Source organism: Heteronotia binoei, unplaced genomic scaffold, assembly GCF_032191835.1.
Source record: "Heteronotia binoei isolate CCM8104 ecotype False Entrance Well unplaced genomic scaffold, APGP_CSIRO_Hbin_v1 ptg001179l, whole genome shotgun sequence".
NCBI lineage: Eukaryota > Metazoa > Chordata > Lepidosauria > Squamata > Gekkonidae > Heteronotia > Heteronotia binoei.
The window spans coordinates 110,234-128,125 of NW_026800198.1; the positions used below are offsets into that span (position 1 = coordinate 110,234).

The 17,892-nt window shown below is 50.3% G+C and overlaps 1 protein-coding gene across 1 annotated transcript in view; it reads right to left on the reverse strand.

Annotated features, from left to right (window-relative positions):
- LOC132590920 (protein phosphatase 1 regulatory subunit 16A-like) overlaps nucleotides 1-17,892 on the reverse strand; it is a 77,481-nt gene that overhangs the window by 961 nt on the left and 58,628 nt on the right. The window contains exons 5-9 of the mRNA XM_060263839.1: nucleotides 10,679-10,803; nucleotides 9,375-9,500; nucleotides 6,592-6,667; nucleotides 5,790-5,919; nucleotides 5,401-5,557 (exon numbers count right to left, since the gene is read on the reverse strand). Of these exons, the coding sequence (XP_060119822.1) occupies nucleotides 5,401-5,557; nucleotides 5,790-5,919; nucleotides 6,592-6,667; nucleotides 9,375-9,500; nucleotides 10,679-10,803 (614 nt within the window). The remainder of the gene's footprint in view (nucleotides 1-5,400; nucleotides 5,558-5,789; nucleotides 5,920-6,591; nucleotides 6,668-9,374; nucleotides 9,501-10,678; nucleotides 10,804-17,892) is intronic.

The window sequence follows — 17,892 nt, forward strand, 5'->3', positions numbered from 1 at the left end:
GTTGCCCCCCCCTCCCAAGCACCAAGAATACAGAGCATCACTGCCCCAGACATAAGAACATAAGAGAAGCCATGCTGGAACAGGCCAATGGCCCATCCAGTCCAACACTCTGTGTCACACAGTGGCCAAAAAATCAGGCACCATCAGGAGGTCTATCAGTGAGGCCAGGACACTAGAAGCCCTCTCACAGTTGCCCCCTCTCCCAAGCACCAAGAATACAGAGCATCACTGCCTCAGACATAAGAACATAAGAGAAGCCATGCTGGAACAGGCCAATGGCCCATCCAGCTCAACACTCTGTGTCACACATAACATCAGAGAAGCCATGTTGGATCAGGCCAATGGCCCCTCCAGTCCAACACTCTGTGTCACACAGTAGCAAAAAAAAAAAAAACCCAAGTGCCATCAGAAGTTTCACAAGTGAGTCTAGAAGCCCTTCCACTTTGCCCCTCCCCCAAGCACCAAGAATACAGAGCATCACTGCCCCAGACAGTTCCAATAATATACTGTGGCTAAGAGTCACTGATGGACCTCTGCTCCATATCTTGATCCAATCCCCACTTGAAGCTGGCTATGCTTGAAGCCACCACCACCTCCTGTGGCAGTGAATTCCACATGTTTATCACCTTTGGGTGAAGAAGGACTTCCTTTTATCTGTTCTAACCCGACTGCTCAGCAATTTCATTGAATGCCCACGAGTTCTTGTATTGTGAGAAAGGGAGAAAAGGACTTCTTTCTCTACTTTCTCCATCCCATGCATATTCTTGTAAACTTCTATCATGTCACCCCGCAGTCGACATTTCTCCAAGCTAAGGAGCCCAATCAAACAATCCAGGACGAACTCATTTGTTATGAGGGACAGATCTGACATAAATGAGACCTTGTTGGGCTGGACCAGGCTATGTCATGCCGGGTCATGTGTGTATCTATTTAAGATTAGGTAGCGGAGATATAAACTTTTTAAAGGACGCAAACACAACTAAAGTTATTTTTGTAAAAAAAATTAAAACATGCTTTTAAAACATTAGCACTTGTTGGTCGTAAAGATGCTTTCTTTGTATTTCTCCCCTGGGATCCAAAGAACTGGGCAAAGGAAGCTCTAGCTCTTTCCCTCCTTCCCCAGGGGACCAGGAAGGGGAGGAGCCTCAGCCAATGGAGAAAATAGAGGCTTTGCTCTGTAGCTCCTGAGCTATTGAGCAAGCCTTGCAAAGCAAGCTGTGATGCAGAAGGAAGCAAGCGAGAGGGAGGAGGCGGCAGACAGCAGCCAGTTGCTTGGGGGCCTAAAAGAAGCCCTCTGAGGGGACCTGATTTGGCCCCTGGCCTGCATGTTTGACACCCCTGATCTAGGATACCACTAGGGTTTGTAGAGTCTTTCGGGATCAAGTGCCGTGTTCTACTGGAGAAAGTTTTCCTTCCAGACGTTTCGTTCTCAGCTGTGGAGAACATCCTCAGTGGTGTTGCAGCCGGAGCAGGCGCTCTGAACTTCTTGGCTGCTGTGCATTGAGTGGGGCCAGGGCTGCTGGAGAGCTGCTATTTCTAGGCTGGAGGGGGTGTGATGAAAAGGCAATTGGTTTGTGGATGTGCCCATTGTTTGGTGGGGCTTCCTGGAAGGGTAGCGATAAGGAAACTGGCTGTTGAATGTGACCATTGTTCTGTGTTAATTGCTGGGAGAGTTGGAAGGGGTTTGAAGATAAGGAAGATGGTTGTTGACTGTGCTGATTGTTCTGTGGAATATGCTGGTTGTTCTGAGACTTTCTGCAATTTATAGTCTATAGGGTGTTTTGCAGAGCTGGGTACCAAGATTGGTGGATGAAAATGCCTTCTTCCTTTCTGTTAAAATTGTGCTGGTGTTTGTAAATCTCAATAGCTTCTCTGTTCAGGCGGGTATGATAATGTGAGACTGTAGAAAGGACTTCAGTTCTTTCAAAGTGGATGACGTGGTCTCCTTCTTGAAGGATACCACTTTTCACACTGAGCAAAGCTCAAATTCACTGTTATCCAGCAGCAGGGGGGGGATCACGGTCACAGTTCTGCTCCAGCGAATCGTCTCCATCCCTTAGAATTTCCTAAATACCACAGAGCATTTGCCACGGCCTGTTTCAGCATTCAACCTTCAGCTCTGCTGCAAGGGAACTATCTCGGTACTCGGTATTCCCATTGGTGTTTCTGCTAACTAAACACTGCAAGAACAGCTGAGAATGTGTTCCTTCACTGTTCGTTTTATAAAGCTATTTGCCCCCCAAATGCGACCCCTATGTTATCCAAATTTCCAAGCAGCTCTGATACATTTTATATATATCCACTCGTCTTGCAGACTGCCTTAATGAAATTGTTTTTAAGGAGGTCAAATTCTGCACTTGGCTCTACTGATAAGGAAGCAGAGGCTCCCATCCTTTTATTAACTGCCTTGTATTACCACTAAGTTAAGAATGTGGCTGTCTGAAGGAGGTGAGCAACTGAACTGAAAACCAATCGGCCAGTGTCATAATGCCCCATATAAATCGATGGTGCGGCCTCATTTGGAATACTGTGTACAGGTCAAGTCACTGCACCTCAAAAAAGATATTATAGCCCTGGGAAAAGTGCACAAAATGTCAGCTAAAGGGATTAAGGAGATGGGACACTTTCCCTATGAAGAAAGGTTAAAGAGGTTAGGGCTCTTTAGCTTGGAGAAAGTATGAATGAAGGGTGACATGATGGAGATTTACAAAATTATGCATAAGGTAAAGTACAGAAAGAAGTACTTTTCTCCCTTTCTCACAATACAAGAACTCGGGTACTGAATGAAATTGATGAGCAGTCGGGTTAGAACTGATAAAAGGAAGTACTTTTTTTTTAACTTGGATTACAATTAGAAAAATACCCAAAAGAAGACAGGACTTTAATTTGGTACCTGTTATCAGCTGCTAGGACTTTGTACGCGCAGCTTTGGAAGCAAGAAAAAATACCAGAGAAATGGGAATGGACCATGAAAGTTTTATCGTGGTGTGAAATGGACAAATTAACCAGAACACTAAGAGACTATGATTTAGAGATATTCAAAAGGGAGTGGAGAAAATTTAAAGGATATATGGAGAAAACTTGGAAAGTAAAGAAATATTGGACATTTTTTTAGTTGTAAGAATATATATATGGAACTTTGAGCAGTCAGAAGTGCCTTTAGTATGGATTTGAACTTATAACCTCGGGGAAGTCAACATTGGAGGGAGGGGGGATGGAAATGTCATATGGGTTAATGTGAAAAAAGAAAAAATTAAGGAATAGATAAGCTTTGTAACCATATGCTACCAATAAATTGTTTAAAACGTAAAGATGCTTTCTTTGTATTTCTTCCCTGGGATCCAGGGAACAGGGCAAAGGAAGCTCTAGCTCTTTCCCTCCTTCCCCAGGGGACCAGGAAGGGGAGGAGTACTTTTCTCCCTTTCTCACAATACAAGAACTCGGGTACTGAATGAAATTGATGAGCAGTCGGGTTAGAACTGATAAAAGGAAGTACTTTTTTTTTAACACCTAGAATGCACTGCCACAGGATGTGGTGGTGGCTACAAGCATAAACAGCTTCAAGAGTGGACTGAGAAAACATCAGTGGCTATTAGATCAGGGGTACAGATGGAACACTCTGTCTGGGGAAGTGATGCTCTGTATTCTTGTGCTTGGGGGAGCACAGTAGGAGGGCTTCTGGAGTTCCGGGTCTGCTAGTAGACCTCCTGATGGCACCTGGGTTTTGGCCACTGTGTGACACAGAGTGTTGGACTGGAGGGGCCATTGGCCTGATCCAACAGGGCTTCTCTTATGTTCTTATGTGACACAGAGTGTTGGACTGGAGGAGCCACTGGCCTGATCCAACAGGGCTTCTCTTATGTTCTTCTGTGACACAGAGTGTTGGACTGGAGGGACCACTGGCCTGATCCAATATGGCTTCTCTTATGTTCTTCTGTGACACAAAGTGTTGGACTGGAGGAGCCACTGGCCTGATCCAACAGGGCTTCTCTTATGTTCTTATGTGACACAGAGTGTTGGACTGGAGGGGCCATTGGCCTGATCCAACAGGGCTTCTCTTATGTTCTTATGCGACACAGAGTGTTGGACTGGAGGGACCACTGGCCTGATCCAATATGGCTTCTCTTATGTTCTTCTGTGACACAGAGTGTTGGACTGGAGGGGCCACTGGCCTGATCCAACAGGGCTTCTCTTATGTTCTTATGTGACACAGAGTGTTGGACTGGAGGGGCCATTGGCCTGATCCAACAGGGCTTCTCTTATGTTCTTCTGTGACACAGAGTGTTGGACTGGAGGGGCCATTGGCCTGATCCAACAGGGCTTCTCTTATGTGACACACAGTGTTGGACTGGAGGGGCCATTGGCCTGATCCAACATGGCTTCTCTTATGTGACACACAGTGTTGGACTGGAGGGGCCATTGGCCTGATCCAACAGGGCTTCTCTTATGTTCTTCTGTGACACAGAGTGTTGGACTGGAGGGGCCATTGGTCTGATCCAACAGAGCTTCTCTTATGTGACACAGAGTGTTGGACTGGAGGGGCCATTGGCCTGATCCAACAGGGCTTCTCTTATGTTCTTCTGTGACACAGAGTGTTGGACTGGAGGGGCCATTGGCCTGATCCAACAGGGCTTCTCTTATGTGACACACAGTGTTGGACTGGAGGGGCCATTGGCCTGATCCAACATGGCTTCTCTTATGTGACACACAGTGTTGGACTGGAGGGGCCATTGGCCTGATCCAACAGGGCTTCTCTTATGTTCTTCTGTGACACAGAGTGTTGGACTGGAGGGGCCATTGGCCTGATCCAACAGGGCTTCTCTTATGTGACACACAGTGTTGGACTGGAGGGGCCATTGGCCTGATCCAACATGGCTTCTCTTATGTGACACACAGTGTTGGACTGGAGGGGCCACTGGCCTGATCCAACAGGGCTTCTCTTATGTTCTTCTGTGACACAGAGTGTTGGACTGGAGGGGCCATTGGCCTGATCTAACATTGCTTCTCCTATATTCTTAACAAAGTTTGAGTTCAGTGGCATCTTTAAGGTCAACAAAGTTTTATTCAGGGTTCTCCCAGATAAGAGTCTGTGCACTTGACCACTACACCAAGCTTGGTTGGTCTTAAAGGTGCCACTGGACTCAAACTTTAATAATTTTTATTCTTTATATGTTTTTACAGGTGATTCACTTGTGCCCTTTGGTTGGCTGATCTTGGATCGTGATAAATACCACGAATGCTGTCATCACTCCCTGAGAGCCAGCCAAGTTGAGCTCTAAGAAGCAGGAACGAGAACTGAGGGCACCTCTTAGATGGCTTTGCCTCCAGCCGACAGGCAAACAAGGCAGGCCATCCATCTGCGATTCGTCCAGCAGAGCCCAGGCTTTGTCCCCAACTTACCGGAAGTGGCTGCTGGAGCTCCACATCGGTCTGGCGGTCCTCGTCCTCCCCCTCGCTCTCACGCTGCTCCATCTGCTGCCAGACGATGGCTTCCTTCTCGTGCTCCTTGCGGTAGAGGTTGGTGCGCTCCGTCACACTCACTCGACGCACCACTTTCCTGAAGGGGGGGAGGGAGAGAGGGAGGAAGGATGCAGCACGCGGGGTTGGGGCTGGGCTGTGTCTGGGCTCAGCCACGGCCAAGGGGGCAATGCTCACCCTAGTGGCTGCAGCCAGATCGTGCCCTGAGCCAAAACCAGAGTTTTGCTAGCCCTCCTCCCACCTCCCCTCCTTCCTGCCGCTTGGGACCAGTCCAGCGCCAACAGCTCTCCCCCGGAACCTCTCTGTCGTACCCTCGGCTGCCTGCACTGGAGGTGCGGCGCTGGAGAAGAGACTTGTGCTTGTCGTGCGACTTCATGATGGCGTCGTGCTTGTGCTTCAGCTCCAGGAGTTTGGCACGCACCTCTTCGTCTGCGCAGACATCTTGCAAGAAGAGGGAAGATGGGAGGAGATGCTGTCACCCTGCACCTCTGGCCCCTCGCAGATTTTCTAGCCCTTCTCCAGAACAGCTGGGATTGTGCTGCATCTCCCCACCCGACTCCCCTTTTGGGCTAATAAATTCTGCAAGGGACCATGTATACTGATAGTTCTGAATAACTGCCTCTTCTCAAACCCCATGTCCAAATTAGTCTCAATTGTGCTTCTGAAAGCTAACACAAATAAATTTACTCTAACACAAAATTATAAGTGGCCTTATCAAAATATCAGCAGGAGAAGAAACAAATGCCTAAGGATGTAGAGATATAAATATATTTTAAAAGTCCACAGAGGCAATTTCCTAGAAGGTGCAAGTTCCGTCTCCTGTGAAGCAAATAGAATGAAGGACCCCCTTAAGAACGCCAAGGGGAACGGGCGAACATCGGGCGGTCAACGTAGATTCTTAGACGTACAGAAGATTTCTGGTTTTACTGCATAAGAGCTAAATGAGGTATCCGGAAATTCAGAACCCGTTTTCACCCTCCAGGCTTTCTCTAAACTGTGCGATGAAACATCATATTTAAAAACTGCATATTCATAAATCAGCCGAGTCCACCCGGCGGGCCAGCCGGGAGTTTGAGGGCCGTTCTGCACTTCTGCTGCTCTCTCCCGACTCACCTAGCGGGGTCTCATCCAGGACCGACTTCCCATTCAGGTCTGCTCCGTGGGCCACCAAGAGCTCCACCAGATGGATCTGCCAGCGAGAAGAGAAGAGGTTGCAGCGAGCAAAGAGGACACAGCGAGGAGAGAACTGCCCTGCTGGCAGGGGCATAGCCAGGATTTCAAAAGTCAGGGGGCTCCCTTTCCCATCCACTGTGGGGTTTGAACATATATGAAGCTGCCTTATACTGAATCAGACCTTTGGTCCATCAAAGTCAGTCTTGTCTACTCAGACTGGCAGCGGCTCTCCAGGGTCTCCAGCTGAGGTTTTTCACACCTATTTGCCTGGACCCTTTCTAGTTGGAGATGCCGGGGATTGAACCTGGGACCTTCTGCTTCCCAAGCAGATGCTCTACCACTGAGCCACCGCCCCTCCCCGCTTCTCATAAGCTTTCTTCTAGCAAAATAAATAAATAAATAAAGCAGGTTGCACTTAGCGGGGCAGTGCCCCCACAGGCCCCCTTGTGGCTACAGGCCCGCCTGCTGGATTAGCCTAGGGGGCGGGGGGGGGGGAACAGTTGTTTTTGCTTACAACTCCCATCAGCCCCAGCCAGCATGGCCAATGACTGGGGCTGATGGGAGTTGTAGGCAAAAAAACATCTGGAGAGCCACTGTTCCCCACCCCTGCCCAAGAGCAAGCCCTGCCACAGCATCCTCACAGCAATGAGTGGGACGGGGGGGCTGGCCCCTGAGCAAGCGGCGTACCTCCTGGGAAGAAGAAGATGATGATTGATGATGATATTGGATTTATATCCCACCCTATACTCAGAGCTGCTCACAATCTCCTTTCCCTTCCTCGCCCACAACAGACACCCTGTGAAGTGGGTGGGGCTGAAAGGGCTCTCACAGCAGCTGCCCTTTCAAGGACAACCTCTGCCAGAGCTCTGGCTGACCCAAGGCCATTCCTGCAGGTGCACGTGGAGGAGTGGCGAATCAAACCTGGTTCTCCCAGATAAGAGAGCTCTGGCAGACCCAAGGCCATTCCAGGAGCTGCAAGTGGAGGAGTGGGGAATCAAACCCGGTTCTCCCAGATAAGAGAGCTCTGGCTGACCCAAGGCCATTCCAGCAGCTGCAAGTGGAGGAGTGGGGAATCAAACCCGGTTCTCCCAGATAAGAGAGCTCTGGCTGACCCAAGGCCATTCCAGCAGCTGCAAGTGGAGGAGTGGGGAATCAAACCCGGTTCTCCCAGATAAGAGAGCTCTGGCTGACCCAAGGCCATTCCAGCAGCTGCAAGTGGAGGAATGGGGAATCAAACCCAGTTCTCCCAGATAAGAGAGCTCTGGCTGACCCAAGGCCATCCCAGCAGCTGCAAGTGGAGGAGTGGGGAATCAAACCCGGTTCTCCCAGATAAGAGAGCTCTGGCTGACCCAAGGCCATTCCAGCAGCTGCAAGTGGAGGAGTGGGGAATCAAACCCAGTTCTCCCAGATAAGAGAGCTATGGCTGACCCAAGGCCATTCCAGCAGGTGCAGGTGGAGGAGTGGGGAATCAAACCCGGTTCTCCCAGATAAGAGAGCTCTGGCTGACCCAAGGCCATTCCAGCAGCTGCAAGTGGAGGAGGGGGGAATCAAACCCGGTTCTCCCAGACAAGAGTCTGCACACTTCACCACTACACCAAACTGGTGTTCAAAAGCTGCCCTTGAGGCCTCATCTTGCCTTATGGCAGAATGTGTTTCCTTTTCCTTGAGCTGCCTCTGCTAGAAACAGGACGGCAGCAGCTGCGACACTCTCCCCTCTGTGGGAGGGGTCCGCAGTCTCTCCTCCCAGACCCAGAACTTTCCATTACTGGAGGAGAAGCAGCAAACCTCTGAGCACCAGTGCCAGGAAACTAGGAGAGCTGGAGAGGTGTCGTAGACAGAGCCTTGGACAAGGGTCCTGTGGCACCAGAGTTCAAATCCCTACTTCTGCTGTGGAAGCATGCTGTGGGAACGTGGGCTCTTCACAAACTCTTTCCCTGGGTCTACCTCACTGGGTTGTTGTTGCTGTGAGAGAACGGAGCAGGGGAGAAGAATGTTCTCGCTCTTTGAGCCCCAAAGGGAATGAAATGCAGGAAAGAAATAAATGCAAATATAGCTGGTTGCACCTTCGTGTGATGCTTGAGACAGATGAAAGAAAGACAGAAGACGGACAAAGAAGGCTCCATGGGGAGGTGGAGACTGGCCTCTCTGCCCTGCTCACTGGCCCTCCAGGGAACCCTTTTGGCTGCAGTGTGAAAGAGGATGCTGGAGCAGGCACTCCATTTGTTCCACATGTAGCTGCAGGCAGGCGTGGAATTCTAGCAGGAGCTCCTTTGCATATTAGACCCCTCCCCCGATGTAGCCAATCCTCCCAAGAGCTTACAAAAAAGAGCCTCGTAAGCTCTTGGAGGATTGGCTGCATCAGGGGGTGTGGCCTAAGATGCAAAGGAGCTCCCGCAAGAATCCCACCCCTTGCCTGTAGGACTGGGAGTCGGGCTGCTCCAGAAGAGCTGCCCAAATTCTGACACACACGTCCACGCTGCAGCCACCACCACGACCGCAGCCAGCCCTCTCTGGGCAGAGCATGACTAATTAGGAAGCCTTCTGCTCTTTGCACAACTGAGCAGGGGGGTCGTAAGGACCGTCTGGTCTCTCAGCAAATCCAGATGAATGGGATTATAGTGCAGATCCTCTGGGGAGCAGGGAGGGCCACTAGGGGGCAGCACCTCGCCACAGGCCGTCTGGGGCTGCCTATTTCCCGGGCGACGGGGAGGAGAGGCACTCACCTGGCCCCAGCAAGCGGCCGCGTGGAGGGGCTGCCACCCGTCGTTGTCCTGGACGCTCATGCTGGCCTTGTGTTCGAGCAGCAACTCCGCGGCCTCCAGGTAGCCGTTGGCTGAGGCAATGTGCAGCTGCAGGGCAGGAAGGGGAGGGGGGAACAGAGCAGAACTCAAGAGGGGTTCACAACGGGCCCTCTGGCAGTGCAGCTCATGGTGCTGCGGGGAGCGGGGGGCACATGATGTGCCTTTGCCCACGGGGAGAGTGGCCCTGGCTGCAGAACGGGACAGCTGGGCCTACAGCCTCGCCCCATTCCCTATGAGGCCACCCCACCCCCCCAGTCCCTTGCTCCAGGAAGGGCCAGGCTGTCCGGAGTCCCACCAGGCACAATCAGAACTCAAACAGTGCCCTTTGTGAATTTGGCCTGACCCTATTTTCCTCTGTAGCTCTCTTACAAACGGCAGGCAGAGCTGGGGGGGGGGGGGGCGGGGAGGGCAGAAGCTCTCTAGCCCACTCCCCACCTTCCCCCACTCCATGGAGGACATCCAAAGTCAGAGCAACCCTGTCCAGCCTCTGTCTCCCCCTTCCCATAACTGCTCTCACCAACGGGAAAATCACCCCAAATCTCCCCTCCTGGGACCTATGCCCGTTCGATCCCATCTGGAGCAGTCCTGGCCCCTCTTCGCTGCAGAGCCGTCCCTCTGGCTTCTCTGCTCCAGACCGGAACCCTTACCCTCTTTGACCTTCCCCCCCACCCCGACCCCCTGCCCGCTTCCCTCTCCTCCTCTGATCTTGCTCCGGTTTGGCTGCATCTTTCTCCAACTGGATCCAGTCTTCCAGGTGAGTACTGTCTAGAACAGGTCAGAGGGGAAAGATGACTTCCCATCGCCCAAACGCTAAGTTCCTGTTAAAGGAAGACTTGGTTCTGGGCGTGCCCTAGAGACCAACAAGGTTTTGGTGGGACTGCGCCTTCTCAAAAGCCGAAGCTGCCTGTGTAGGAAAGGTGCTCTGAAAAGCCCCAGCCCCCCAAAATCTGGCTGGCCTCTAAAGTGCTCCTGGACCCAAATCGTGCTGTTCTACTGCAGAAGAGCCCGGCAGCCCCTCCGACAATTCGCTTCTTCTAAAGCAGCCTCCAAGAGGTACAAAGTGCGTCTGGATATCAAGGACATCTCGGTCACCTTCCGCTATGCACAGTCTGTCCTCTGGGGCTGAAAGGAAGCCCACAGAGCCATTCCAGCCTCTGCATGGGCGACAGACCTATCGGCTGAGCCAGCCTTCATCTCCAGAACTGGGGCTCCTGCAGGCCTCTCACCAGGGTAGCTCTGTGGTCCAGCGGGGTGTCCAGGTCAACACCTTCCCTCAGCAGCCGGTGGATGTCGTTCACCATGACCCGCTCCACTGCTGAACGGGCCTCCTCGATGGTCTCCTGAGTTATACCTGGGCAGGGACATTGGAAAGAGAAATGAGCTGCTCTTGGCTGCCAGCAGCAAAGAGCAGGAGTCCAGGAGCACCTTAAAGACTAACAAAATTTGTGGCTTTCGTGACTCACTGCTCACTTCATCGGTGGGAGAACACTTTAACCTTCCAGGACATTCAGCTGGTGACCGAAGAGCAGCAGTTACAAATTCTTACATAGGGAGAATTTCAAAGGGGGATTAGAGAGACTGCTGAATTGCAACCGATAATGAAGCTCGGGACATCCTCCTGGACCGATACAAGACATCGGTTTCCTGTCTCATTGCCAATGCTGATTCCGCCGCACCTACTACCCCTCTGCGTATCATACCAAATCCAATCGTGCCTGTTATTGCCATTTGCCTGCTATTGTGAAATCACTCTAACCTGCAAGATATAAGGCCAGACGGACTTATAGATGTAGTTTCTGGCACAACATTAGGAAGAACTTCCTGACAGTTAGAGCGGTTCCTCAGTGGAACAGGCTTCCTCCTTGAGAGGTAGAATCATAGAATCCTCGAGTGGGAAGGGACCTCTAGGGTCATCTAGTCCAACCCCCTGCACAATGCAGGAAACTCACAAATACCTCCCCCCCCCAAGCACATACATCCCCAGTGACCCCTGCCGGCTCCATGCCCAGAAGATGGCAAAAACCTCCAGGATCCCTGGCCAAGTGGGCCTGGAGAAAAATTGCTGCCTGACCCCAAAGTGGCAATCAGCATTTCCCTGGGCATGTAAGAACTAAGCCCTGATGCAATCCTTCCTGCCCTCCATCTCATGATCTGCCTAATTTGCAGAATCAGCATCGCTGTCAGATGGCCATCTAGCCTCCGTTCAGAAACCTCCAAGGAAGGAGAGCCCACCAGGTTGAAGGAGCTGGGCAGGTCTAGCCTGGAGAGGAGTCGGCTGAGAAGTGATAGGATCACCATCTTCAAGTACTTGAAGGGCTGTCCTCGTGAGGATGGTGTGGAATTGTTTTCTGTGGCCCCGGAAGGTAGGACCAGAACCAGTTGAAATTAAATAAAAAGAGTTTCCGGCTCAACATTAGGAAGAACTTCCTGACTGTTGGGGGCGGGGGGTTCCTCAGTGGAACAGGTTCCCTCCTCGGGAGGTGGTGGGCTCTCCTTCCTTGGAGGTTTTTCAACAGAGGCTAGATGGCCATCTGACAGCGATGAAGATCCTGTGAATTTAGGGGGAGGTGTTTGTGAGTTTCCTGCATTGTGCAGAGGAATCAGCATTGGCAATGAGACAGGAAACCGATGTCTTGATTCAGTCCAGGAGGATGCCTCGAGCGTCATTATCGGTTGCAATTCAGCAGTCTCACTATGATTCCAGCTATATCTGAAGAAGGGAGCAGCGACTCACAAAAACTCCTCCCCTGCCACAATTGTGGTTAGTCTTTAAGGCGCTCCTGGGCTCTCGCTCTTTTCTACCGCTGCAGACAAATCAGCGAAAGGGTGCTCTGGGGAGATTCAGGAGGCCTCCTTGGGAGCAGCCATCTGCTGGAACCTTCCATGCAAGAGCATGCAATGCATACATGATACAACGGCCGGCATGGAGTCAGGGGTTCAGAGCAAGCAAGCTACCAGAGAACACAGCTCTGCTTTTCCTCCAGGCGAGTTTCCGATTAAGAGAGATGGAGGGGGCTGGACCACCGACTGCCAGAGATGGAGGAGTTTGGGCCTTCCGTCGGAGTCCTGTGGCTGAATCCAGAAAACCGACAAAGACTTTTACCAAAAAAAGGACTCCCACCTTCCATCGTTCTAATCAATGAGGGACAGACACGACTAAGATGAGCTCCCCACCACCACCACCACCACCGCATCTTGCCCAGCTTGCTTTGAGGCAGTTGCCACAGGGGGACGGGGGGGGGGGGGAAGACTTGTGCAAAGAAACCCAATGACAGCCAAACAACAATTTCACAAAATTGTGACTGTAATTATTCAGAAATTACAAACGTGCAGAATGAACAATAAAAGCAGTTTCATAGATGTTTGTCCTTTTTGTCTTCACTTGGACTCAACAAACTCCCAGTGAAACCTGGAGACAGCAGAACAGCAGTTCAAAACAAGTTCAGCTCCACTGCAATCGCTTCAGTGATTCAGAAGCAAAACCAGGGCCAGTTTGGTGTCGTGGTTAAGTGTGCAGACTCTTATCTGGGGAACCGGGTTTGATTCCCCACTCCCCCACTTGCACCTGCTGGAATGGCCTTGGGTCAGTCAGAGCTCTCTTATCTGGGAGAACCGGGTTTGATTCCCCACTCCTCCACTTGCAGCTGCTGGAATGGCCTTGGGTCAGCCAGAGCTCTCTTATCTGGGAGAACCGGGTTGGATTCCCCACTCATCCACTTGCAGCTGCTGGAATGGCCTTGGGTCAGCCAGAGCTCTCTTATCTGGGAGAACTGGGTTGGATTCCCCACAACTACACTTGCACCTGCTGGAATGGCCTTGGGTCAGTCAGAGCTCTCTTATCTGGGGAACCGGGTTTGATTCCCCACTCCCCCACTTGCACCTGCTGGAATGGCCTTGGGTCAGTCAGAGCTCTCTTATATGGGGAACCGGGTTTGATTCCCCACTCCTCCACTTGCACCTGCTGGAATGGCCTTGGGTCAGCCATAGCTCTCTTACCTGGGAGAACCGGGTTTGATTCCCCACTCCTCCACTTGCACCTGCTGGAATGGCCTTGGGTCAGCCAGAGCTCTCTTATCTGGGAGAACCGGGTTTGATTCCCCACTCCTCCACTTGCAGCTGCTGGAATGGCCTTGGGTCAGCCAGAGCTCTCTTATCTGGGAGAACCGGGTTTGATTCCCCACTCCTCCACTTGCACCTGCTGGAATGGCCTTGGGTCAGCCAGACCTTTCTTATCTGGGAGAAACGGGTTTGATTCCCCACTCCTCCACTTGCACCTGCTGGAATGGCCTTGGGTCAGCCAGAGCTCTCTTATCTGGGAGAACCGGGTTTGATTCCCCCCTCCTCCACTTGCACCTGCTGGTATGGCCTTGGGTCAGCCATAGCTCCCTTATCTGGGAGAACCGGCTTTGATTCCCCACTCCTCCAATTGCAGCTGCTGGAATGGCCTTGGGTCAGCCAGAGCTCTGGCAGAGGTTGTCCTTGAAAGGGTGTCTGCTGGGAGAGTCCTCTCAGCCCCATCCACCTCACATGGTGTCTGTTGTGGGGGAGGAAGGGAAAGGAGATTGTGAGCCACTATGAGACTCTTTAGAGTGGAGGGCGGGATATAAATCAAATATCTTCATCTACCTCACAGGGTGTTTGTTGTGGGGGAGGAAGGGAAAGGAGATTGTGAGCCGCTCTGAGACTCTTCGGAGTGGAGGGCGGGATATAAATCCAATATCTTCATCTACCTCACAGGGTGTTGGTTGTGGGGGAGGAAGGGAAAGGAGATTGTGAGCCGCTCTGAGACTCTTCGGAGTGGAGGGCGGGATATAAATCCAATATCTTCATCTACCTCACAGGGTGTCTGTTGAGGGGGGAGGTAAAGGAGATTGTGAGCAGCTCTGAGACTCTTCAGGGTGAGGGCGGGATATAAATCCAATATCTTCATCTACCTCACAGGGTGCCTGTTGTGGGGGGGAAGGAAGGTAAAGGAGATTGTGAGCAGCTCTGAGACTCTTCGGAGTGGAGGGCGGGATATAAATCCAATATCTTCATCTACCTCACAGGGTGCCTGTTGTGGGGGGGAAGGAAGGTAAAGGAGATTGTGAGCAGCTCTGAGACTCTTCGGAGTGGAGGGTGGGATATAAATCCAATATCGTCATCACCTTCTTCAGAGACTGTCAGTGGCATCAAGGCTGAACCCCAATTCTCTCAATTGGACATTCTGGGAGGAGCCAGCACCTTTGACTCGAAATGCTTTTGAATGGAGTGTGAATATATGAAGATTTGCACAACCCCAGTATGAATGTCTGACAAAGCCTCCATGTGAAACAGCTGGCTCCAGCTTGCGGCCCCATGATCAAATCATAGAATTGGGGTTCAGCTTTGATGCCACTGACAATCTCTGAAGAATGGCACTGGTTTTTGCCTCTGAATCGCTGGAATGATTGCAGTGTTGAACTTGTTTATAACTGCTGTTTTGCTGACTCCAGGTTTCACTGGGAGTTTGTCAGGTCAAAGTGAAGGCAAAAAGAACAAACATCTATGAAACTGCTTTTATTACTCATCCTGCACATTTGGAATTTCTGAATAATTGCAGTCACAATTTTGTAAAATTGCTGTTTGCCAGTCACTTTCAACCATGAGCCTTTGGGTTTCTTTGCTTGTGGCAGTTGCCAGCAAGAGACACAAAGCAACATGGACCCAATGCAAAAAAAATCGCTATGTCTGGTCTGCAGTGGGGAATGGAAGGAAGAATGTAAGCAGCTCTGGATCCCCGTTGGAGAGAAAGGCAAGGAAATAAACAAACTAGCATAATTAGGTGCCTGAATCTTGGGAGCTCAAACAGGGGCCCCTATTTGCATTGGACCTCTAGTTCTGGGGTGGCATGGAATTGATATGTCCACGGCAAAGTTTAGGGGTGTCAAACGTGTGGCCCAAGGGCCAGATTAGGCCCCCAGAGAGCTCCTATCAGGCCTGCAAGCCACTCACTGCTGTTTGCTTCCTTCTCTCTCTCTCGCTTCTTTCTGCATCACAGCTTGCTTTGCCAGACATGCTCAATCCCACAGTTGCTACGGGCAAAGCCTCTGTTTTCTCCACTGGCTGACCACCACATGAAGCAACTTAGGTACAAAAGCTCGCAGTGCCTAGCCATTTCATGTTCCCCCCTGGGTCTTCGGCTCAAAGCACTGACCATGAGATTGCTGTAATGAATGTCAATAAATCAAAAGTCGGTTGGCAACTTACACACACACACCTGAACAGCTTACTCAAGATTGTTACAGCACAGACATTGTTCCCAGATTCTGATGCAATAATTCAGAGCGAGAGGGGTCAGTTATCAGAGACGGTTAAATAAGCAAAACAATGCAAGAGTGCTAATCTTTTAAGCATATTTTAAGTTTTTTTAAAAAAAACTTTACAAATTATGAAGTGTATATCTCTGCTACTAGGCATTACTTTTTATGACCCACATGGCCCAGCCTAACAAGGTCTAATTTATGTCAGATCCGGCCCTCGTGACAAAAGAGTTCAACACCCCTGGCATAGTTAAACTGTGGAATTCGCTGCTACAGATGTGGTGAGGGCCACTATCTAAAATGGTAAAGGCAGTTCCCTGTGCAAGCACCCGTCATTTCCGACTCTGGGGTGACGTTGCTTTCACAATGTGTTCACGGAAGACTTTTTTACACGGTGGCCTTCCCCAGACCTCTACACTTTCCTCCCAGCAAGCTGGAGACTAATTTTACCGACCTCGATAGGATGGAAGGCTGAGCCAACCTCGAGCCGGCTACCTGAACCCAGCTTCCACCGGGATCGAATTCAGGTCATGGGCAGAGTTTAGGACTGCAGTACTGCAGCTTTACCATGCAGAATTTAGTGGCCACCACCTCGGAAGGCTTTGAAAGGGGAATGGATGAGGCTACCAATGGCTACTCCTTGTGACAGGGCCCTACCCCTTTCCAGCTCCAGAGGCAGTTATGCCTCTTTATATCAGTTGCTGGGGAGCACGGAGGGTGCTGTTGCACACCTGTTCATGGGCTTCCTAGGGGCAGCGGGGCAGCCACCGTGTGAACGGAATGCTGGACTAGAGGTGCCCATGGCCTGGTCCAGCAGGGCTCTTCTTATGTTCCTACTGATCCAGTGGTGCATGCAGCATTCAGAGATCCAACGAGCCTTGCTGCAATGCTGACCTTCTAGTAAGGGTACAAGCAATCAGAGGAAGCCGTGGAAAAGACACCCGCAAAAAACCTCAAAGGCTCCCAGCTACAATTACTGGCAAACGATTATATGACAAATTCAAAAAGAGCCAGTCTGGAGAGCCAGTTTGGTGTAGGGGTTAAGTATGCGGACTCTTATCTGGGAGAACCGGGTTTGATTCCCCACTCCTCCACTTGCACCTGCTGGAATGGCCTTGGGTCAGCCGTAGCCCTGGCAGAGGTTGTCCTTGAAAGGGCAGCTGCTGTGAGAGCCCTCTCCAGCCCCACCCACCTCACAGGGTGTCTGTTGTGGGGGAGGAAGGTAAAGGAGATTGTGAGCCGCTCTGAGACTCTTCAGAGTGGAGGGCGGGATATAAATCCAATATCTTCTTCTTCATCTTCTTCTTCTTCAAAAAGTGTAATTATTCCAACATTTCAAAAGCGCAATATAAAGAGTAAAACGCTATTTCATACATGCTTCATACAAATTTCACTTTGATGGAAATGATATTTTTATTTTTTACATGATATACAACATAAGAACAACAACACAATAACACCAATGTTATAACAATGCAAAAACAAAACCAATAAATGAAAAATACACATAAACAAACATTTGGGGGGAAGAGAACGTTGATCTAGTTCTTCTAAGTTCATCTATCAGTTTCATTAAAACTTCTCTTCCATCACCCCTCTCCTTTATTACTACTATTTCTGCATGTTCAACCAATCATACATGGGCTGCCAAACCTCTTTACATTGATCTAACTTTGTTGCAAACAGTTTGGTTGAGAGAAAGTCCATTTCTGCTATTTCCAACATTCACCACAAATACCTAAGAAAGAAGAATTTGTGCAAAAAGTGTTGGAAATAGCTGAAATGGACTTTCTCTCAGCCAAATTGTTTGCAACAAAGTTAAATCAGTGTAAAGAGGTTCTGCAGCCGATGAATGATTGGTTGAACATGCAGAAATAGTAGTAATAAAGGAGAGGGGTGATGGAAGAGAAGTTTTAATGAAACTGATAGATGACCTTAGAAGAACAACCAGATCAAAGTTCACTTCCCCCAAAATGTTCATTTATGTATATTTTTCATTTATTGTTTTTGTTTTTGCATTGTTATAACATTTGTGTTATTGTTATTGTGTTGTTATGAACATATGAAGCTGCCTTATACTGAATCAGACCCTCGGTCCATCAAAGTCAGTATTGTCTACTCAGACTGGCAGCAGCTCTCCAGGGTCTCCAGCTGAGGTT